This window comes from Mirounga angustirostris, unplaced genomic scaffold (assembly GCF_029215605.1).
Source record: "Mirounga angustirostris isolate CCGP_5_RB_7025 unplaced genomic scaffold, mMirAng1.0.hap1 SCAF_10, whole genome shotgun sequence".
NCBI classification, from domain to species: domain Eukaryota; kingdom Metazoa; phylum Chordata; class Mammalia; order Carnivora; family Phocidae; genus Mirounga; species Mirounga angustirostris.
The window spans coordinates 36,241,118-36,264,954 of NW_026991718.1; the positions used below are offsets into that span (position 1 = coordinate 36,241,118).

At 36.9% G+C, this 23,837-nt stretch overlaps 1 protein-coding gene across 6 annotated transcripts in view; it reads right to left on the bottom strand.

The window, feature by feature from the left end:
* ANAPC1 (anaphase promoting complex subunit 1) overlaps positions 1-23,837 on the bottom strand; it is a 93,517-nt gene that overhangs the window by 9,754 nt on the left and 59,926 nt on the right. For all 6 annotated transcript variants that reach the window (XM_045884544.3, XM_064572205.1, XM_064572206.1 and 3 more), the window contains 13 exons: positions 23,440-23,514; positions 19,350-19,426; positions 18,734-18,824; positions 18,591-18,644; positions 17,549-17,742; positions 13,010-13,096; positions 10,381-10,498; positions 9,392-9,469; positions 8,960-9,027; positions 7,174-7,312; positions 5,188-5,274; positions 3,876-3,971; positions 1,575-1,773 (listed from right to left, as the gene is read on the bottom strand). In XM_045884544.3, coding sequence (XP_045740500.1) covers positions 1,575-1,773; positions 3,876-3,971; positions 5,188-5,274; positions 7,174-7,312; positions 8,960-9,027; positions 9,392-9,469; positions 10,381-10,498; positions 13,010-13,096; positions 17,549-17,742; positions 18,591-18,644; positions 18,734-18,824; positions 19,350-19,426; positions 23,440-23,514 — 1,363 coding nt within the window. The remainder of the gene's footprint in view (positions 1-1,574; positions 1,774-3,875; positions 3,972-5,187; positions 5,275-7,173; positions 7,313-8,959; positions 9,028-9,391; positions 9,470-10,380; positions 10,499-13,009; positions 13,097-17,548; positions 17,743-18,590; positions 18,645-18,733; positions 18,825-19,349; positions 19,427-23,439; positions 23,515-23,837) is intronic.

Below are 23,837 nucleotides of genomic sequence, written 5' to 3' on the forward strand. Positions count from 1 at the left end.
TCAGACAGAGAAAGACAAATACCATATGATTTCGTGTATATATGGAACCTAAAATACAAAACTCATAGATACAAAGAACAGAGTGGTGGTTATCACAGGGGAAGGGGGCTAGAGGTAGATAAAAAGGGTGAAGGGAGTCAAATGTATGGTGATGGATGGTAACTGTAACTAGACTTACTATGGTGATCACTTTGCTGTATATACAAATATCAAATTATGATGATATACACATGAAACTAATATAATGCATTATATTAAAACCAATGCAAACTTGGAATCAATTTTACTTCAATTTAAAAGTGATGGTTCTTCACTAAAAAATAAATGCATATTTTTGGCAATCACAGCAGCAAGTCAAATTTGGTAGAGAGCAATGTTGTAAACTATCAAATGCCCTAAAGAGTAATAAGAAAAAAAGTAATTCAGGGCACTATTATAGAGACTGCTGTAGTCACTGCCAAAGTTTCATTACTGATATGAAATGTACAAATCAGAGACTCTGCAAAGGTTTAAGGACATACTTCTTATCAACAGCAAAGGTCTGCCATAGGCAATCAAATGCTGAACTGAATATAAACAAAATATCAAAACTTATATAATAACTTTTATTTTTCCCAAAAAAATGAGAATAAAATTGAAATTTTAAAAAACATTTTAAAACTACATAATCTTTCAAATTCTAAGAGAAAATGATAGAACAATGTAGGTGTTAATCAAACACTAGAAGTCTGAAATTGCTGTTTTCCATGTATACCTCTCACAATCCAGTTTTTTTTTTCAGAAATTTATTCCCTAATATTACAGTAGATAGTTTTTACCTTAATCATATTCAAATGCAGGTTCTACTGACTACTAACAGCTTTAAAACATCAAGAATTATTACTACTGCTATTCCTAGGGTTAGTATTTACCCCAAACAGGTTGCTTTCAGGTATGTTTGAATGAACTGAAGAAAACAAAAGGAGCAAGAAGTTCACTAAAACTCAATTTCAGACATACATCAAACATCAGACAGGTTTCCAAAAATCAAAAGGCCCATCATTTGCTTCATGTGAGGCACAATTACTTCTACACTATTAGGAGTAACTTCACAATTCCCCTGCAATCACAAGTCTGTACTTCCAAGCCATAGTCACATGATGTCCCAGGTTCCCACTGACTGACTCACAGAGCTGGTAAAACAAACATTCACCCTAAGCACATATCAAGTTTTCAGTGTACACAGGGCAGAGGTACAAAAACTGGGAAGAAAACAGCCGTTGACCTCAGGGGAAGGAAAGGAAAAATAAAATAAGATGAAAATAGAGAGGGAGACAACCATAAGAGATGCTTAACTCTAGGAAACATACTGAGGGTTGCTGGAGGGGAAGTGGGTGAGAGGATGGGGTAATTGGGTGATGGGCATCAAGGAGGGCACTTGATGTTATGAGCACTGGGTGTTATACATAACTGATGAATCACTAAATTCTACCCCTCAGACTAATAATACACTATATGTTAACTAAACTGAATTTAAAGAAAGAATTTAAAGAAATAAAAAAATAAAAAAGCACTGGGCACAATGCTATTATTACCTTGTAGCCACTGGTCCAGAGTATTATCAATAGTGCATTTTACAACAGGGAGGAACTCAGAGTTCATAAAGAGCCCACGCTTAGGGTGGTTCTGCAGTCGCTCCTGGTGGCTCCTGGAGCTGAAAAACTCTAACACCAACTTTATCTGCCAAAGTTCAGATGTCTCAGACATTTCTCTTCTTCCTAGTCTTCTCATAGCCTTGAAGAGACAAAAGGAACAGCAGTCCACTTAGTGAAAGGAAGAGTGAAATTGCTCTAATGGTCTCTTCCTCAGAGTTGTATAATGGAGGATTTTTAAAATATGGCTCATATATCAATAAAGAGCAGAGGGGAATCCATTCCATGTTTTGATGTAGTCAGCCCCACAGAGGAACCCTCCACTAGGTGCAGATACATGTCCACTCTCTTCAATATGGTCCCCACATAAACAGCTTTTGGATAAAAGCAACAAATGCAAATGAGCTCATTCTTGGCTCAATGACTCTGAAAAATGAAGACCCACTAGGTCTACTGCCAGTCACCTCTGAGAAACCCAAGTGGAGTACAATGACATGGCCAGGGATCCCAGGGGTCAGAAGGCAAAACAATATTACTGATAATACTGCTCTTGGGACCCATCTGCAAAGTCACCATGGCTGCAACCAGCAGGGATGTCCTTTTGTAGACACCTGCTCATGACAGTGAAGGGATAAAGGTTCAGAGCATAAAAAGGGAACACTTTGAGCCAACAAAAGAAAAACAACTCATTACTTGGCTGCTATCTGGAGAGGCCCTGTGAGAAGCAATGTCAGTGTGGATATCACATAATCATACTTTCCAATTAAAACATGTGGATGGATATCAGACAATAATGCCATTCTGGGCCTATCTGGTTATATTAGAACTTGCCTTTTGATAAGAATATTACTTAACAAAATATGATTTTCAGGTTTTGAGGAATTCTCCCCTGCCTAAATGTCATTTTCCTACTTTTCAATAGAGATTATTTTGCCATTAGGAATTACTTCCTTTGGTTTTAGACACTGAGTCCCACATGCTTATCTGTGAACTCATCATGTCACACTCACTTAAAGAATTGTTTAAAACCACAGACCTGGAACTCATCCCAGAAATTCTGATTCAGGAGATGATACAGAATGGGATTTGAAGATCTGTATTTTTAAGATTCCTCATACAAATTTAAGCCAAGTTAAAAAACTACTGGCTTAGCTTAACTGCAATTTTGGGTCTGAAAGGTATACTACTAAAAAGTCATATTTTGTTTCTCAAATTCCTCATATCAGTGAGAGCATATGATAATTGTCTTTCTCTGAAACAAGATGAAACCAGAGAGGAAGACAATCCATAAGAAACTCTTAATCTCAGGAAACAAGGCCGGGTGATGGACATTGAAGAGGGTATGTGCTATGGTAAGCGCTGTGAATTGTGTAAGATTGACGAATCACAGACCTGTACCTGAAACAAATAATACATTATATGTTAATTAAAAAAAAAAAGTCATATGTATTACTAATAACCTAAAGTGAATAAATTGGTCTGATCCTTTAGGGAAGCAGTTAAGCATCATTTTCTGCATTACCACTTTTAGGTTCTTTTAAAACAGCAATAACACAAGAGAAATTTAAAAATGAACTCAGAGGGGAAGGAGGTGGGGTGATGGGATAGCCCAGTGATGGGTATTAATGAGGGCACATGTTGTGATGAGCACTGGGTGTTATATGCAACTAATGAATCACTGAACACTACATCAAAAACTAATGATGTACTATACAGTGGCTAACTGAACGTAATAATAAATGATAAAACATAATAATAAAAAAATGAACTCTAGCTTCCTAAATCACTATATACTAATATTATAACCTCTTGCAAACTTAATCACAGGCATAATTTCACATTACTGCCATCACTAGGGCACTGTTTGTTCACTCACTGCTCATTCGCATATCTTTTCCATGAAGAGGCTTTGTCAGGAAGGAGGCAAGAGACCACTGGAGGATGCTAGGGGAGAAAGGGAGGGAACGTGCTCTTCCTCTGCTAGTCAAGGAAAGAGAAAAAAAGGGGAGAATGGGAACTCTAGAGTAAGACAGCCCACCAGGGGGCATTCCTGTCATTATAAGTTCTAAGCTTTTTTGTTATACATACAGCTTTCAAGTTTTATAAGGTTTCCTTTTCTGAATTTCTAAAAGCAAATGAGAAACCAAAAAGATGGACACACAGGGAACCTTACCTCACTGTTCAGTATGTTATTTAAAATACAGTAGAAATGTCATCAGAATTGGACTGTTTTTTGAACCATACCTGATCCATTGCTATGTATGCAGGCAACATCTCTGGGGTCTCCTGAGTAACACATTCATACAGTACTGAAGAAAACAGATCCAGAATTTCCTGTTTCTGTGGAAAATTAGAAACTTTTTGTAGCACATCAGTGTATATTCCAAAATCAATTCCACATTGTATAGCAACTACTATGGCCCATTCTTAAGCTCTACAGTCAATAATATATAAGGTAAAATAGGTATCTCTTTATGAAATCACAGTGAATGTAACACTAAACATCAATAAAATATAATAAAATTAAGTCCCAAGGGACAGTTATGGATATAAGTGCTGTGAGGAGAGGAAGGATCAGCTGGGGTAAAATGAGCAGACAGGACACCACAGAGATGTGCCTTGGGTTAGGCTGGCAAGAGCAAGATCCAGAAAGAAAACCCAACATCTACAAAGATGCAGTACAAACACTGAGCAGAACAGGTATGGAGGAGACAGCACAACCAAATCCAGCTAGGCTTAAGGGCAGGCACGGACTTCATCAGAAACCTGCGGCCCTGAATGCATGCCCAGCCCTTACTAGCTGTGTGATCTTAGGCATGTGATATCTGAGTGGCAGTTTCCTCACCTGTAAACCTGGAATGATAAAGTACCTACCCTCAGAGTCGGAATCCAATAAGAAAATTAAATAAAATACTGAGCAAAATGTCTAAAAAATAGTCAAGATTCAGTAAGTTAAAGGGGTTACAATTGTCTCACTTAACCCTCAAAACAACAACATAAGGTAGGTTCTATCATAATCCTACTTCTAGAAACAAGGAAAATGCCTTTTGGAGAGCCTGAAAAATTTTCCTGGAGCTACACACACTTATAGGCAACAGGCCATCAATCCCAGATATCAAATTCCTACATCCAAGCTTTGGATTAAATAAAAGATCTGCTGGGCACCCTTTGAATCCTGAAGAGAACAACAGTTTTATGACCAATAGAAAAAAAGTTATAAAATGCAGAGAAAACAATAAAATTATGTAAAAATAAGAGATAGTAAACACTGAAAATATCAATCAGTACAAGAATGCACATAAGAAAATATCACCTACTGAAATTAACATCTTAGAAATTTTAAGTTGTTTCTTCTACAAGGTAGGGAGTTACTGAATTTAATAGTTTTAGACTATGAAAAATCTGCATTTGCCAAGCAAAAATCATCCAATGTACCCAAGGCACGTCATCAACCTCAAAGATAGGTATGGATATTACAGGGTTTTTTGGTGGTGTCCACAGATAAATGTAAGAACAAATTGTAGTCTGGCAGCTGAGCAAAATATATGATACATACCTGACCCATATTCACAGTTGGTTTGCAGAAATATTCAGCAAATGACAGAAGTGCTGGATCAGAAGTGAATGCTGAAATTGTTTCTGGCTAAAAAAATAAACAACAGCAACAAATATAAGTGAGATATTAGAAGTTATTTTCCTTACTGCTCAAATTGTAGTATATGCAGTTTTAAGAACTCTACCTCACTGTTTTCACACAATGTTCCCATAAAGCCCAAGGCTGTACAAACTTGCTAGAGCTTCACCAACCTGTTCTGCTGAGAAGTTACAGGACGCTTTTTAGCACAAGCCAAACATGAGCTACTGATTTATCAAAAGGCCAATAATAAATAGGTCTTGCTTACACAACTTGCCCCCAAAAGGCTTTCACCTCTCCCTCATTAACTAACTGAAAAACAATTAAGAAACTAGAACTGCTACTGAAAAGGTAAGAAAAAAAGACTACCATTCAAATAAGCCACTCACTAAAAGGTAAATACTGTATGATTCCACTTATATGAGGATCCTAGAATAATCAAATTCAGAAACAGAAAGCAGAATGGTGGGCACCTGGGGCTGTGAGGAAGTAGGAACAGGAGTTGCTGTTGAATGGGTACAGAGGTTCAGTTTTGTAAGATCAAAGAGTCCTACAGATGGATGGTGGTGATGATTGCACAATATAAATGGACTTAATGTCACTGAACCATACACTTAAAAACGGTTACAACAGCAAATTTTTTGTGTATTTTACCGCAATAAAAAAAATTGGGGAAAAAAAAGATTAACACTCAAGGTTCGAGAAAATGGAACATGGAATATATGGAATACAAAAGTAATACCATTTTCCATTGAGGTTTATATTTTACTTCTGAATTCCCTTGAAGCAGGAAACTGAGATGTCTTAATCTTTATGTAATTTCCCAATTCAAAATCAAGTATAAACTTCTCTATTTTCTTTACAAATTAGATTAGGGTCTTTGAGATGGGCTCTAATTTATACAAGCAATGGTGCTTAAGTTAAACCGTACCCAAAAGTCCTTCAAAACTATTTCACAGACATCCTATCAAATACTGCCAAACAAAATTTACTGATGTCAACTACATCTATTTAAACCCTGGGAACTAATATAAAGGCTCAGTCATAAGTAATTGGTCTAAAATGAAATGTGAGTTAAATTAAAATAAATGCTATCTCCTTATGTGGAAAAACAAAAGGTGCTAATTCAGTCCGCTGGCCACCACTTAGCCAGTCCACTGGCCACATTTTTGCCTCTACCACCACCCTCTAGAGGTCCTGACCACTTTACACTGCCACTCAATGTATCTTCAGGAGAAGCACAGTTGCACATGGAATTCCTGAAAACTGTACTTAAACTGAGAAATTTTAATGTTAGTTTATGGAACACATTTCTAGTGTGGGAAACTTATTTGAGTTCTAAAATGTAGAGTAAAATATGTACTGACCGCGATAGAAATGAGATTATTTCATTACACTCTTACTTTAAGTACTTTTTCATTCAAAATACTCTTGAATTAGCAGTCAAGTACTATGAGGATAATAAACTGATAAAATAAATATGTCATCATTTTATCCTCACCAAGATTTAACCAACAAATGGGGGGTTTAAAAAAGAAACTAATTAGTGCTACCTTGTAAAAATCTTCTTCTATTTCTGCCATGAATTAAGCAAATCTTAACAGATTTGAAGATTAATAAGTAAAATTATTAAACTAAATGTTTTTACAATGTTAAGATATATTGTCCCTACTGTTAAATGTAAGTCATCCTTAGAGTTCTGGCAGATGGCCCGTATTTTATTATAGTTGCTACATAAAACAAGAAACAGATCCAAGGTTATGCAGTCTTTATAATTTGCAGTGATGAGAGAGCAGATTCACCTAAATGGTACCATAAATGTTATCACAGAAGTACATGCTTTGGATGGGCTAGTGGGATTTGTAATTATTCCATCTCATCCTTCAGTTTTTAACCAATCAGTACTACCTTGAAAGCCCGAGCTTCAGAGTTCCTGTTGGCCACAGTCTGGGCCAACAAACTTTGCCACCCCATTGGATCTTCCTTATAGGAGAGCTGACCTGCTCTGAGCTTAACATACAGAACTCCATCCTTAGAAAGGATTGATCTGAAAAAAAAAACAAGAATGAATTTTATGTGAGGTGTTATTTGTAGTTCTCGGCTGGAAACATAGTGTCTCCCAACACCTTGTTCACATGAGATGAAGTCTTTATCATTTTCCAGTAGGGTATATGATTATTTACTGTGTCTAAAATTAAATCAGTCCCTATGAGAAAGCCAAAATGAAGTTCTACTTTTCTTTGGTGTCTAGGTTCACAGAACTTAGTTAAGTAAAAAGGTGCTCTGCCTGTTCAAGTGTGCGCTTCAAAGGCTTTTATCTAACACTTTTTCATATTCCTTTTATCCTCTATCCACTGGAGGTACTAAATATCTATTGATTGGTTTGCAGCAGAAAAAAAATAATGCTGCAAATAACAATATAGAAAACAGCTATCATATAGATAGTTTAAGGGAAATATAAATTGGGACCAAACTATAAAAATTCTTATGTGCTTGTTAAACTTTCTAGAAATTTAAAGACTTAATTTACACACTACTTAAGTTATAAAATTAAGACTCTGTTCATGAATTACTTATATATGACTATTTCCACCCAAAAGCAATCTATCATAATCTTAATTTTATGAGAACAATTTGACAAAACAATAATAAAAAGATACAAAGATGTGGTCTGATAAACATCATTTGTTATAAAGTTCCCTTTGTAGACGGACATACACGCCAGCCTTATCCCCCCCCCTTTTTTTTAAAGATTTTGTTCATTTATTTGACACACACACACACACACACAGAGCACAAGCAGGGGAAGCAGCAGGCAGAGGGAGAGAGAGAGAGAAGCAGGCTTCCCGCTGAGCAGGGAGCCCAACGCGGAGCCTGACCCCAGGACCCTGAGATCATGACCTGAGCTGAAGGCAGACACTTAACCAATTGAGCCACCCAGGCTCCCCCCAGCCTTACTTTCTTACACTGATTTTCATTACTGCTCCAACAGATAATTCCATTACTGTACCAACTCAGGTCACTACAAGTTTTTTTTTTTTTTTTTTTTTTTTAAGATTTTATTCATTTATTAGAGAGCGAGCGAGAGAGAAACAGCGTGAGAGAGGAGAGGGTCAGAGGGAGAAGCAGGCTCCCCGCCGAGCCGGGAGCCCGATGTGGGACTCGATCCCAGGACCCTGGGATCATAACCTGAGCCGAAGGCAGTCGCCCAACCAACTGAGCCACCCAGGCGCCCCACTACAAGTTTTTCAGTGAGTAAATATAACTATTAGGGTTTGTCTTCTAAACTAAAACTCAGGCACCTGGGTGGCTCAGTTAGTTAAGCATCTGCCTTCGGCTCGAGTAGTGATCCCAGGATCCTGTGATCGAGCCCCACATTGGGCTCCTTCCTCAGCGGGGAGCCTGCTTCTCCTTCTGCCTGCCGCTCCCCCTGCTTATGCTTGCTCTCTCCCCACTCCCACCCCATGTCAAATAAATAAATAAAATATTAAAAAAAAAACAAAAAACTAAAACTCATTTTCTAATACAAACTCCGTTTCAAAGTTACAGACCACTTTAGTCAATATATACTCTACTGTCCTGTATGAGATCAAAGGATGACAAGGAAACATTCTAGGTAATAATCCGCAATTTCTACCTTCCCATATACTTCTATTCACTTCACAGATACATCTAAGAAATTCAGTATACTTACTTCAAGTGTTGTGTTCCCTTGCTTAAATCTATGAGCAGTTCCCAGTATCGTGGGCCTTTTACTTTAATCTGCCAAGATAAATGTGAACACAGTCGATTGAATGCTAAAAAAGTGCTAGTTTGACAAAATGAAACCCACGTTTCTCAGAGGAAATAAAAATAAATCGGCTGGAAAGAAACACTGAAAAGTTAACAAGCTTCATTTCTACATAAAAATGTACGTGAATCAAGTTCTACAGCCATCCAACCTCTCAGTAAAGATCGGCAAGTACAGACCTTCTCTGTTCCTCGTGACAATTCCTCCTGGGGCTGCTTTCCTATTTCCTACAGAACACCGAGAAAGCATAAGCTTTTACTTGGCTACCTTTGATGCTATACTATCCTGGCTGAATTAACCTCTTACACAGATCTCCCTAAATCACATCCCACTTACCTGCTTTAACAGGTGGAGTTCTGGAAGAAGGGTAGGAGCCATCAATTCTTCTTTGGTTTGTTCATACCACTGAGTACCCTTTACAAACGTAAAAGAACAGCCACAATTCACTATGTAGTTAGGGGAAGCTACAAAGAAGAAATACCTCCACTCTGTACTTCTTCTCTCTCCCCACAGTTTCTACACAGATGGTCAAATGGCATTAAATGCTCTCTGGTATCAAGTCTTAAGAGCAAAGTCTACAATCCTTTGCAGGGCCTGCATCCTCTTATACCACCTCACACGCTAGCAGTACATATCTGTACTTCTGAGGCCTCTAGGTTTTTGCACATATTGTCTTCTGGGAATGTGCCTCTGCTCAGCTGGCAAATCTCAGCCCAAACATTGTGTCTACCATGACAACTTCCCCAACCCTCAACAGCTGGAGGGGGCATTTCTCCTCAGTTCGCCTGCATTCTACACATACCCCCACACTCTACTCTGACTGCACCCATGGCTGGCTACCCAATGGACAGGAGTCCTTAAGGAATACAATGATGTAATTTTATACCCCAGAGCCTCTGCATAGTTTTGACGCACAGAGGGTACTTAATAATATTCTGAATGAAGGAAGGATACATGACTTATAATCTGTACATCTAAATCAAGGATCTCTCATCAAATACATGATCTTAAAGCACTCTGCACACAAATCTAGGAATAGTTCTAACTCAACTCATTCTTTAGAACACTTTAGTGAACAAGGACATTTTCAAACTATAGGCTCTAGGGACAAAAGAGCAGCTCATGACTTCTACAATATTACCCTCATAAACTACAAATGAGCCCAAATGGCCTGGCAGGATGTACAAGAACTTTAGAAGCTTCAATTTTTATAAGAGATTAATTCACTCTGTCATCTTTTAAAGGACATTTTTTAAATATTTTGACCTGCAAAGATGTATGAGTGGTAACAAAATTACAAATAAATGAGGGGAGGAAAGAATTACCTTATAGGTAACTTCTAAAAGGGCATAGCAGGGCATGTTTGTGTCCACATCCACAGGCACTAGAAGCCTTGGTTCTGCAGCCAGCACATACAGGTGCCGCAGAGCCTGGAGATGATACCTGTTCACAGAAAACACAGAGAGGAGGTAACAAGCAGGTGCCGACGGCATGAGATCCACAACCATGACAGAAGCTGGGGTTGCTATCTTCCCATGACAGCAATCCTGAAGGAAGATGATGAGATTCAACTAAAAACTGATGGAGAGGGGCGCCTGGGTGGCTCAGTCGTTAAGCGTCTGCCCTCGGCTCAGGTCATGATCTCAGGGTTCTGGGATCGAGCCCCGCATTGGGCTCCCTGCTCTGCGGGAAGCCTGCTTCTTCCTCTTCTACTCCCCCTGATTGTGCTCCCTCTCTCGCTGTGTCTGTCTCTGTCAAATAAATAAATAAAATCTTAAAAAAAAAATAAAAATAAAAAAAAATAAAAACTGATGAAGAGATTCTCTTTAAAAAATTATAGACACATGATCCTTGACTCAAGAATTCTTTACTTGCATTTTCACAGTTAGAGGTTTTATAGATGAGGTAAAAATTATCTTAACATGAAAATATTTACTGATAAATTCAACACTTATAAAATCAGTTCTCAAATAATCCTTTAATGCCCCACACAGGCACCTTTTTACCTTCCAAGGGACTTATTTCTATTGTTTTTCTGACTTAAGGGTTGGTAGGGAGAAGGAAAGCTCTTCTACATATGCATCCCTGTACACAAATACACACACACACCTGGGATCTAGGACACCGAAAACTAATGGGGGAGATTATGAAGTTTTTCTTTCTGTGTGTGTGCTTTTCTGGGTTTTTAAAAAAAAAATTTTTTTTTTAACTTTAAAATTTATATTTTAGCATTTAGACACAAAAAGTTTTTACATTTTAAGATGCCATAAAAGGATAAAATGAGACTTCAAATTTTTCTTTTTAAAGTTTAGTTACAGCAATAGCCTCCCTCTTCCCACCCAAACCTACCCTTTCCTATAAATTAATTAGAATTAAAAGCAGAGGGGGGCTCCTGCTGCTGAACTCTGGGTGCAAATAAGTGGGGCCTACTGAGAAGAGGACTCCTAAAATGACAAATGTGTCTAGAAGGCTGCGTTCCAAGGCCATTTTTGCTGGCTATAAGCAGGGTCTCCAGAACCAGAGAAGCACACAGCTCTCCTTAAAACTGAAAGTGTTTATGCTTGAAATGAAACTGAATTCTATCTAGGCAAGAGATATGCTTAGATGTACAAAGCAAAGAATGACACAGTGACTCCTGGTGGCAAACTGAACAAAACCAGAGTAATCTGAGAAAAAATAACTGATGCTCACGGAAACAGTGGCATGGTTCATGCCAAATTCCAAAGCAACCTTCCTGCTAAAGCCACTGGCCACAGAATCTGTGTGATGTTGTACCCCTCAAGGATTTAACCTTACTGAAAAATAAATAAATAAATAAATAAAGGTGTAGATATGTTCCTGTTTAAAAAAAAAAATTAAAAGCAATCACGGCCAGAAAAAAAAAAGATATTTATCAGTTACATAAAGGCTCTTGGTGCTCACCAAATTAGTTTGTTTAAAATAGCTAAATCAAATGATCCTCCCAGCAATATGAAAGTGTGGCTCTTTGTTGTACCCTAACCACTAATTACTGACTTTAACAACTCAAAATGTCTCTCCTAAACTGACAAGCAAGAGACCACTTGTAAGAGTTGCATTAATTTAAGAAGAATATGCATGTGCTCCATCTATCATCAGAATTTGGATGTCAAATCAGGCCACTTTTATAAAGAGCTAACTTTCGTTTATTATTACTATTTTAAACTACATTACACTAGAGCGTGACAGCTTAGTTACTCTGTTACTGCTCCATCTCTTGATGCTTCTCTTGAGAGATGAGTTGAACACACTGGTCACCTCGGATGTCACGGGAACATAGGAGCTATTTTCTCCCCCTCCTCCACATGCAGCAGGAATCAGCTCTGCCTGAAACTACTGGGGAGACTGCAGTGCTGATGGTTGTTTGTGCTCTCAAATGCAGAACTTCTATACAATCACACCTTTCTTATGTGTTTGAGGTTCCAGGGCTCACTGCCACTTCTAAGTTGTCTCTGATTCTTGGCTGCATTTTGCTTTTCGTGTCCCTTCTATTTCATTTATACAAAACTTCTCAGCATTTATGTAAAAGAGGGAAAAAGGGAATTCATATAGACACTGCCACTAAATCAGATCAATTTCTCTCTTAGAATTAAACAATTATAGTATAAAACATATCATCTTGCTTCTGTTGGCTACTATCTTTTGTTTGATGAATTTTTCCCTAAAGATAACCCTGTTTGGCCCACTTCTGGGTTCACAGCAGTTCTACTGATTAAAAAATGGTGGAAGACTGATCCTTCAGTTCATCAGATGTACAAAGTTCTCTTTTGGTCTAATACTTAGAGAGACATTTTAAAAGATTTAGTCAGGAAGATAACTTAGTCCAAAAAGAGAATAAACTAATTTGGAAATGAATCCATGGAACCAAATCATCATCAAATTACCCCTTGGAGACCTTACGAAAGATCACATTGAAGACAGAATCACTAGACTCACCGGTTGTCAGTGCTGTGAGCTGGGAAGTGCGGGTAAAGGGCACAGAGAAGAGCTGCAATTGAAGAGTTTGACGTACTCAAAGAGTACCTGTGAAACAAATGCAGGAGGTAAAGACGTTATTATACGATGCAAACTTCCAATGCCTTCTTGAGAATCAGGAAATTGGAGAACTGTGGCAAGGGCCCACTGATGAAATGCCTTGATAGATACAAGTGTGTCAATGCTACCAACGTGTCACTTTTCAGTGAGTCTTTAAGCCACTTCAAGATCATCTACTAATGAAAGCAGAAGCAACATCTCATAGATACTAACTTCCAAAACCTGAATTAATAAACATGGTTTTTTAACCGAAAATATCACAGTAGTGAGGACCATGAATGCAATCCTAGAGATTACAGATACTGACAAAGTCATGTATGAAGGACACCACTTCTCCAGTTCTATACATACCTCCTTAGACAATAACAACCCTCACTTCTAAAAATACAGGGTTTGTAACTGGGTGTATCTCAAACTTTTTTGTTTCTGTAAAGCCTGAGCATTTCCTTAAAATGATGGACTAAATGAAAAAGGTATAAGTTATCATAAAAAGTTACAATGAATGTATAAACAACTATTCCTCCAAGTACAAATAGCTTTTTTTCTTATCAATGTGATAAACTTATTTTTATAAAGGCCACATACTCTTTCTTTTTTTTTAAGATTTTATTTATTTATTTGACAGAGAGAGACACAGTGAGAGAGGGAACACAAACAGGGGGAGTGGGGGAGGGAGAAGCAGACTCCCCGCCAAGCAGGGAGCCCGATGCGGGGCTCGATACTCTTAATAAAATCTTTTGAGATTTTCCTTATATTATTTTACTGTTGCTCAAACTCTGCATGGCAAACAAGCAGATTACTCTAAAGTTCTAATGTTTTTCTTACAAATATTTTGAAATAAAAATAGTACCAGACATCACATAAAACCACTGTTGCAGATAACCAATACAGATATATATTTTATTATATACATTCACATGCACACACACACATACATATCCCCAAGTCTTTATCTATTTTAATAATTAAGGTATCAAGCAAGAACTTAGCATTTATCATATATACACATACTTAAGGAATTAGGAAGAGGAGATTTCAAAATTTATGTAAGGAAATACATCTATTTTCACATGTGCATAAAATAGGCCATTGTCTCTTTACCATTTCAACAAAACCAAAATCCAAAGATAAACGTTAGATATTGTTAGAAATTTTGAGATTAAACATAGGATATGGTTATGCAATGAGAAATTTAAATGTTGTCACAGAGTACACATAACCATTTAAAGACCAGGAATCATTAGAAAAGCAGAGCAGAGTAGGAGAAAATCTACTCACTATGAAAGCAGAGGAAAAACGGTCACAGTATAAAACAATGAAAAATAAGATTGAATAAGATTGAGTATACTGGAATTGAAATTTAAAAAAAAGAGTACGAGAACAAGAGAGATGCAGGGGTTTATTTGGAAAGGAAAATAAGTTTTCAAAAATCATAAATAAGAAGAATTTTCATATTAAGATCTCCTTAACCATTCTTAATTCTAAACAATTAAAGAAAGAACAATTTGGGGCACCTGGATGGCTCAGTCATTAAGCATCTACCTTCGGCTCAGGTCATGATCCCAGGGTCCTGGGATCAAGCCCCGCATCAGGCTCCCTGCTCTGCGGGAAGCCTGCTTCTCCCTCTCCCACTCCCCCTGCTTGTGTTCCCTCTCTCACTGTCTCTCTATCAAAATAAATAAAATACTGAATGAAAGAAAGAACAATAGTACAAAACCTGTTAAAAGAGAAAGCACACCTTTCTGATAATCCTTACTTTTTATACTTCTAGAAAGGTGAGCTCCAATATTTAATTCAGTCTTACAGAAGAGAGGAAAATAAAACTATATGACTTGTAGAAATTCTATCAGTTGACCAAGGTCACATAAACTAAAGTTAAATAAATGAAACAATACACCATATTCACAGATTGAAAGACTCAATATTATAACAGATTTCAATTCCTCCCAAACCAATATATAGACTCAATGCAATTCTCATCAGTATTTTATCAGGTCATTTAGTGTGGAAAATCATACACAAATTCCAATTTTTACACAAAAATTCAAGGAGCCAAGAACAGAAAAACACACTTTTGAAGAAGAAATCCCAGTTTGGAAGATTTATTCTACCTAACATCAAGACTTATTACAAAGCTACAATTATTAAGGCTGTGGTACTATGCAAGTATAGAAAACTAGACCAGCTGAACAGAATGGCCCAGAAATAAATGTACATATATGGACACTTAATTTATACTAAAAATGGTATTGCAGAACAGTGGAGAAAAGATAAACTTTTCAATAATAGTGGGGCATCAATTATCAAAAAATCATACAGAAAAATCAGGTACAGGTAGATTTTATATCTAAATGTGAATGGAAAAGCTAAAAAACTTGTAAAAAATAAAGAGAGTATCTTCATTTGGGGGCGGGGGTAAGGAAATACTTCATCAGAAGGACAAAACGTACAAACCATAAAAGAAAAATGTTAATAACTTTGTTCATCAAAAGACACCATTAAGAGAGTTAAAAGGTGAACCACACAGCAGGACAAGGTAAGTACAACACGTAAGAGTGACAAAGGGTTCAGGATTATAATGATAAACCAATACAGAACAGTCAGACGAATAGAAACAGAGAGTAGAACAGATACTGTCAGGGGCTGGGGGAAGGGGGCAAGAAGGAGCTGTTGTTTAAAGGGGACAGAACTTCAATTCTGCAAGGTGAAAAATTCTGGCGATTGGTGAATGCACTTACTACTACTGAACTGCACATTCAGAGATGATTAAGAAGATAAATTTTATGTTATGTGTATATTACCACAAATAAAATTTTTTTTTTAATTTTATTTATTTATTTGACAGAGAGAGACACAGCGAGAGAGGGAACACAAGCAGGGGGAGTGGGAGAGGGAGAAGCAGGCTTCCCACGGAGCGGGGAGCCTGATGGGGGTCTCGATCCCAGGACCCTGGGACCATGACCTGAGCTGAAGGCAGACGCTTAACAACTGAGCCACCCAGGTGCCCCCACAAATAAAATTTTTACATAAATAAGCCAATATGAAAATGGGTAGCAGGAGACTCAGACATCACAAAAGGAGATTCCCAGTTAGGCATTAAGGATATAAAAGGTGCTAAATATCATTATTCAGAGAAATGGAAACTAAAACCACAACTACTACCAGATGGCAAAATTAAAAAGACTAACAATAAAACAAGTGCTGAGAAAGATGGGGAGCAACTGGAACGGCATACAACACTGACGGGTATATTTGGAGCACCGACGGTATTATCTACAGAAGTTAAGCATACAGACACACTCACAGATCTATATACAACAAAATCAAAGACATGTACAAGAATATTCATAACAGCCCCAAACTAGAAACAACACAGCCATCACAAGCAGAGTAGATCGATAACTGTGGTATAATCATACAATGGAATTCAACAGCAAGAAACAGGAATAGATCATTGCTACATGCCACACAGATGAATCTCAAATAATGTTGAGCTAAAGAAGTACAGTTGACCCCTGAACAATGTCAGGGTTAGAGGTACCAATCACCCTGCACAGTCAAAAGTCTATGAATAACTTATGACTTCCCCAAAGCTTAACTAATAGCCTACTGTTGACTGGAAGCCTTACCGGTAACATAAACAGTAGATAAACACATATTTTGTATGTTATATGTACTATATGGCGTACTCTTATAATAAAGTAAGCTACAGAAAAGAAAATACTAGGAAAATTAAGGAAGACAAAATATATTTACAGGACTGTACTGTGTTTGACCAAAACAACAGTGTGTAAGTGGACCTACACAGTTCAAACCATGCTGGTCAAGGGTCAACTGTAAGTATGAAATAATACACAGTGTATGATTCCATTTGAATTTCAAAAACAAGCAAAGCCAGTCCAAGGTGTTAGGAGACTAAATAGTGATTATCTTTGGGTAGAAGTGAAGTAATAGTTAACAGGAGAGGCATAGCAGGGCTAGAGACAGGTATTCTGAGTTCTTATCTACATGGTAGTCCACAGGGAAGTCTTATAAAAAGATGAGGTGGTCAGGAATGACACATGCTGGAAAGAGAGCAAAGAAGGGGAAAACTAAGAAACTCTCAGGACTTGATGACCAATACTGTTCATAACCTTTATGAGAGTAGTTCAGTAGAAGGTCAAAGTCATTAAACAGTGGGGAACAAGAGGTGATGCACTGAAGGACTGAGTACCAACTCTTCTGCAAATATACAGTGAGGATGGTAACTCTACTAAGCAAGGCATAAACTGATGGCTAAACTTAAAAAAAAAAGCCCTTTTAAAGTGTAACAATGCTCCCCGATATGCTAATAGAGAGGCAGGATCAAAAATTTGCAAGTATCTTCAAAACCAAAATAAATCACTTATAGATCTTGTTCATGAGATCGTTTCATTAAACAGAAAATATATATTCATTTACCTTCCTCCTCCCAAAAAGAGAAGTCCAAGGGCCATGTGATGGGCTAAGTGGAAACCATAGTTCATTTCACCACCTGTTTTCATGTGTAAGAAGCGACAAAGCTGCAAAACCTTTAGGTTCCCCGAGCCAGCCATTACCATGGCAAGAGAGAGCAGCACCGCACTCAGGCAGGTTTCTAGGTTGTAAGGACCTGTCTGGAAATGCAAAAAAGACGACATACTACAGCTGCAGTATTAGACTATAAATACAACTTTAAAAAATCTGTAAAAACAAAAATTTTCTCTGATTATGATATTTAAGTTATGTAGAAAATTCAGAAAATAAATATCAAAAGGAAATAACAATTCCTTGGAATACTAACACCCAAAGAGAACTGCCATAAACATTCTGGCCTTTCCTTAAATCTTTTCGTGTATCTTATGAATTTTTTTCAAATGAAATTGAGATATTATTATACACGATATTTTTAACTTTTTAAATCTATTATATATAAACAATCTTTACTCATAAAAATTCTTACACAAGTTTGATAGCTCCATTGTACAACAATGTCCAGATACCCAATAATCAAATGTACCTACTTTCAGACTTCTTGATTTTCCAGTTTTCTCATATTATACATAATGTTGCACAAATCTGTGTGGTTTTATCACGAAATAAAATCTTACAATCTCCTGTCATTAGAGCAGCAATGCCTCAAAAGGAATTGCATTTTTACTAAGCGCTAATTTTTTTTTTTAAAAAAAGCAGTTACCAATAATCAGTCCTGAGACAGAGTGGCATAGGGTATGACAATCCATGAAGGATATGGTTTTTGCTATCACAAGAATTAGAGACCTGTACATCCTTCAAGGGTCAGCATACTTCCACCTAATTAATACCTCAGAACACAAAAACAAAGATGAGTCAAAACTTCAAATCTCCCATTCTAAATTCAAATAAACTGTAGAGATACTTAACAACATATAAGTAACTGAATTATCAGTGAATTTTCTTTAAGTTCAATTTTATTCCCAAGGAGAATGATCATAAAAAGACTTACTACAGAAGCATTAGGTGCAGACAAATAAGTCATAAAATCTTTTGCAAATTTATGCTGGAAAAACAAAAGAAAAAAGTCTGAGGTTAAAAGAAGCATATCAACACTTTAAAAAAGAGAACAGAGTAAACTAAGATCCTTCTTACCAAACAATTAAATGCTGATAAGTTTTCTGAGCCAGCAAATCGAAAACCCAGAGACAAACAGGCTCCTGCAATTATGTAGACATGTGCCTGCCTGAAAACAGATTACAAGAAATTTAAAACTGCCATTATTTTGCTTTAAAATTCATTATTACTATTTTCTGGGGGCAAAAATAATAAATATTCCTGTTCTCAAAACTAGTTTGTATTCTTCTGGGAATGCTCAACTGTGCCTCTATTCCATCAGCAGATTTCTTCAGCAGAAGGACCATGTAGCCCTACTGATAAAGTGTGCCTCTTGATTGCATGTTTCACACACAGCAAGAAGATAATTTTTTAAAATAACTGCCAAATTTTTTAATGAAAAGGATAAAAGAGGAATATGTACAAGTTAAATTTCTGACACTGTTTTTTGAGGGCAAGAGCTCTACACTTCAGAGACCTAAACAAAAAACAACGAAAAAATCAACTCTGTGAGCATCTGATAAGCAACAGTTAGAAACATGGGGGATTCAGAATTACTCAAATCAAGGACAGCACTTTTCCCACATAGTATATTTCTATTTATCCATGAGAGATGCTACGTTAGCTCATTTGATTTACATATTTCCTGACTTACGACAAAGTTTCCAAATTCAAATCCTCTGAGCAAGGCAATTCAATTTCACTGAGAGAGATACTATTTTCTCTTATAATCTGTCAAGAGAGAAAGCAAGAATACCTGGACATTAATATTCAAGTTACAAATATTAAATGATTTGAAAAATAACATACTGCTTTTGGGGCGCCTGGGTGGTTCAGTTGGTTAACCATCCGACTCTTGATTTCTGCTCAGGTCATGAGCTCAGGGTTGTGATATCGAGCCCTGCACAGGGCTCCGCACTGGGCATAAAGCCTGCTTCAGATTCTCTCCCTCTCCCTCTGCCCTCCCCCCAGGACCCTTCACCAAAAAAAAAAAAAAAAGAAAAGAAAAAGAACATACTGCTTTTCGTGGCCATAATTATATATAATAAGCCATTTTATTCAAAGACATATATTTTAATCACATTGAATGCAATCTAATTTCAAACCTAAGATGGACCCAACAATGACTGAATAGGACTGAATGTGTATGAACTGGAGGACTGAAGTGTATTCTGAGTCAGTAACAGGGTGATGTTATTTCATACCAGTGAACTGAAATGCAAAGATGACTACAGAATAGGGCTGGAGCAAGTATATGGGAAAGCAGCAGGGAGGGGGAAAAAAGCAACCGGAAAGAACTCTAATCAGAGTTCTTATTCATGAGATACTTCTTATTCATGAGATTTTTTTAGCCTTACGCCTACCAGAGTAAGGTTAGTCACTAGATTAGTTACCCAAGCTAAACTAAACCATCAATATGTTAGGGGCGCCTGGGTGGCTCAGTTAGTCTGCCTGCGGCTCAGGTCACAATCCCAGGGTCCTGGGATCGAGCCCCACGTCGGGCTCTGCTCAGCAGGAAGCCTGCTTCTCCCTCTCCCACTCCCCCTGCTTGTGTTCCCTCTCTCACTGTCTCGGTCAAATAAATAAATAAAATCTTAAAAAAATAAACAAACCATCAATATGTTAATCTATAACTACTGTTTAGAAACACATTGCTTTCCTTATAGTGTAAGTAGTAAATAAAACTTTATCAAAATTAAATTTGATTTAAATTACCCAATTAAATCATTTAATTAAGTAACTTAAAATTAAATTTTAAAAATTCTTCTTATAATCTTTTAGAAGACTCTTTAGAAGAGTAATATTTCAGGATGCTTTCTATAATAAACCAATAAATATTCTAAACTCACTTATGACCCAATCTTCTTATGTACTGAAATCACCAAATCAAAAAACTTGAAATACCTTTTCTCTTTGATAATCTCAATGAGGTAAGCAATTATGCTGGCTGTGTAATACAGGCTGATAACTACTTCCATCCTTCTTCCTTCCCTACAGACTTTATTTTTAATTTTGAATGTTATTTACTCAGAAATTGAGTGACATTCTGAAAAACTGATATAACTCCAAAGTGAGTAATTTATATATACATAGATAACCTAATTATAACATTTATATAAAGTGTTTATTATAACATTATATAGGAATGGAATATTTCTATTTTGACAGCAGGCATTTATAAGCTCCTTTTATCTTCAAAACTGGAGCTTAAGGCCTAGGTTCAGCAGGGCCCACACTGGCTCTGTGACAACGAGCAATTTTCTTGACCGCTCTGTGTCTTGTCTGTAAAATGAGCACAGTAAATGCCTACCTTCTTGGTTCCCATGAGAGTTAGAAGACTCAATCTACTCAAGGCTCTTAAAATTAATGCCTGCTACATAGTAAGTCTTAAGTGTTAGCTGCTATCATCACCATCATCATTAATCTGTGTACTATAACACTATACTTGATCATAAACCATTAAAAAGCACCACTAAGAACCTGGGTTGTAAATAATTGGGGGAGGAGAGGGAGAACTCCTCCTCAATCTGGTCCTTGTCATCTTTCCTATGGTCTCCTAAAGTTTAAAAAAAAAAAAAAATCAAAAATATAAGGAATAATCAAAGGGAGAAATGTAATCCTTTAAGGGCAAGGTAAAACATCCAGGAAATGAACAAAGAAAGACCACCAAACTCCTCTGTCTTGTACGGGTACAATGCAAAACTCTTAAAATCTGAAGTCCTACTAGCTAGTTTTAGTTTTACCCCAGCTTTTAATAGCTGGGTGACTCTGGACCCCCAGTCTGCCTTCTTTCAATTAAGAGTACACTGTAACAGTGTAACAGCACCTCTAGCTACTAAGTGCTAGCTGCTAGGAAGGAAAGATGGAAAAGACACAGTAGCTGACTTTGAGGCGTTCAGTCTAATGGATGCACAGACACACTGGTAACAAACAATAGCACATTGTTCGCACCCATGCACTGAGGGCAATACCTGAACAAGTCACAGTACAGCACTGCCTAAGAGCATAACATAAGGTTGTATAGTAACACTTGTAATGAAGGAAAAAGTGCTATGAAGACGTTAGTTGTTGTTATTTTAGATGTGCCTTAAGTACGTTAGTTGTTGTTATTTTAGATGTGCCTTAAGTCCAAACAAACAAAAAAGCAGTTTACAAAGTGACCTTTTTAATACCTCTTTTAACACTAGGTTGTACCCTACAACGGGCCTTGCTACAGAATCAATGAGATGAGTGGGTGAGAACTAGGAGAAGTGGAGAGTATAGGAAGTATCAATGAACAGAACTGTGAACTTGTTATATGTATTTGGGGATCCCTGATATAAACAAGGCCAAATTTAAAAATATTAAGTCTGAAGTAAAAGAAGTACCAGAAAGATAACTATAAATTAAAAGTCCAAGGACCACATGTCCACAAAAGTTAAAAAGAGATCTCTGACATGGATCTTCCTTTTCTGTTCTAGAATACAGTCATTTGTGTACATGCTTAACTTTGTAAACTAAACTTACTAAATGTACTAGAGTTTCTTGAGGACAGTCCACATTTCAGATGCATGTTAAATATAGCCTAGAGTTTAGCATTTACAGAGGTCATTTACAGAAGATCAACAAATATGTACTGAATGAAGGAATGGGGGGAAAAAGTATAATTTTATACTACAATATAGATTTTAAAGGGCACTTTCAGAAAGAAGTGACATCTCTGACATCCAGATGTGCTAGGAGATAAAATTCTGGTGACAAATGGCAGAGTCAATTAAAACAACTCTTCCTCACCTGTTTCACATTAATGGTTAACAAACTGGAAGAATCAAACAAATACAAATATATCTAGGAGTTCAGGTAATGGACGAATAAACTATCAGACTGACTCTCTTGCAGAAAACAAGTATACACTCTGGGCAAAATATAAAAAATTAATTATCATGGCATGGGTCAGCAAACTTTTCCTTAAAGGGCCAAAGAGTAAACATTTCTGGGTTGTAGACCATATAGTATCTAAAGCAACTCCTGATTTCTGCTGTTGTAACACAAAAGCAGCTATATGTAATAAGTAAATGAATGACATGGCTGTTCTGGTAAAACTTTACTTATAAAAACAGGTGGATCATAATTCCCCAATCCTTGACCTAAAGGCACTAGAGATCAAACAAAAGCAAGCAGTTTCTAGAGGAGAGGTGACACTTAGAAGACAGGAAAACTAGTGGGTAAGTTTCCTTTTACATGGCTTCTGGCCTGAGGGCAGGTCCTTGTCTGTGCCATAAAGGTCAGCTTAATTAGGATAAAAACATCAAAAATACTTTTTTAAGGTACTTTGGTATATTTAATTTTTTTTTTTAAAGATTTTTATTTATTGAGAGAGAGAGAATGATAGAGAGAGAGCATAAGAGGGAGGAGGGTCAGAGGGAGAAGCAGACTCCCTGCTGAGCAGGGAACCCGATGCGGGACTCGATCCTGGGACTCCAGGATCATGACCTGAGCCGAAGGCAGTCGCTTAACCAACTGAGCCACCCAGGCGCCCAGTATATTTAATTTTTAATACTACAATTTCTCAGGATCTGAGGCCAAAAGAGAAGACTGTGGTCTGTGGTCAGCACACAATCTTGAAGTTCCCATGTTTTCAAGAATACTATAATTATCAATATTGCCTTTATTATAAAAAGTATTTTACAGGGTTTTGTAAAATCCCACAAGAAACTGTAATTTATGCCACTAAAGATACAACAATGTTTATTATATATACTCACTTGAGGAACGTTGCTATCAACCCACTTGGAATTTGGTAAAATATCATCCCACAGAATCAGGCATCGAGCAAGTGTCTTAAAAATGTAACAGAGAAAAAATCAATTAGAGTAGGCAAAGTTCATAGATTTTATAACAATGATCATATTAAATAATGTAAAAATCAATTCCCAACGGATGGCAATTAATATCAACCTAAGCTAAACTCATTAAAATAAATTGAAGTTTAGATTTTAACACACAAAAAAAACCTACAATTGAGTTCATTGTTATTAAAGTTTGAAGGACTTTTAAACACTTGCTTCATAAAAGAAAAATCACAAAGAATCTTAGCACTGTCTATGTAACTTAAAAGCTTTCATATGCTAAAAACTTACAAGTTTAAACATTGAAGAATAAA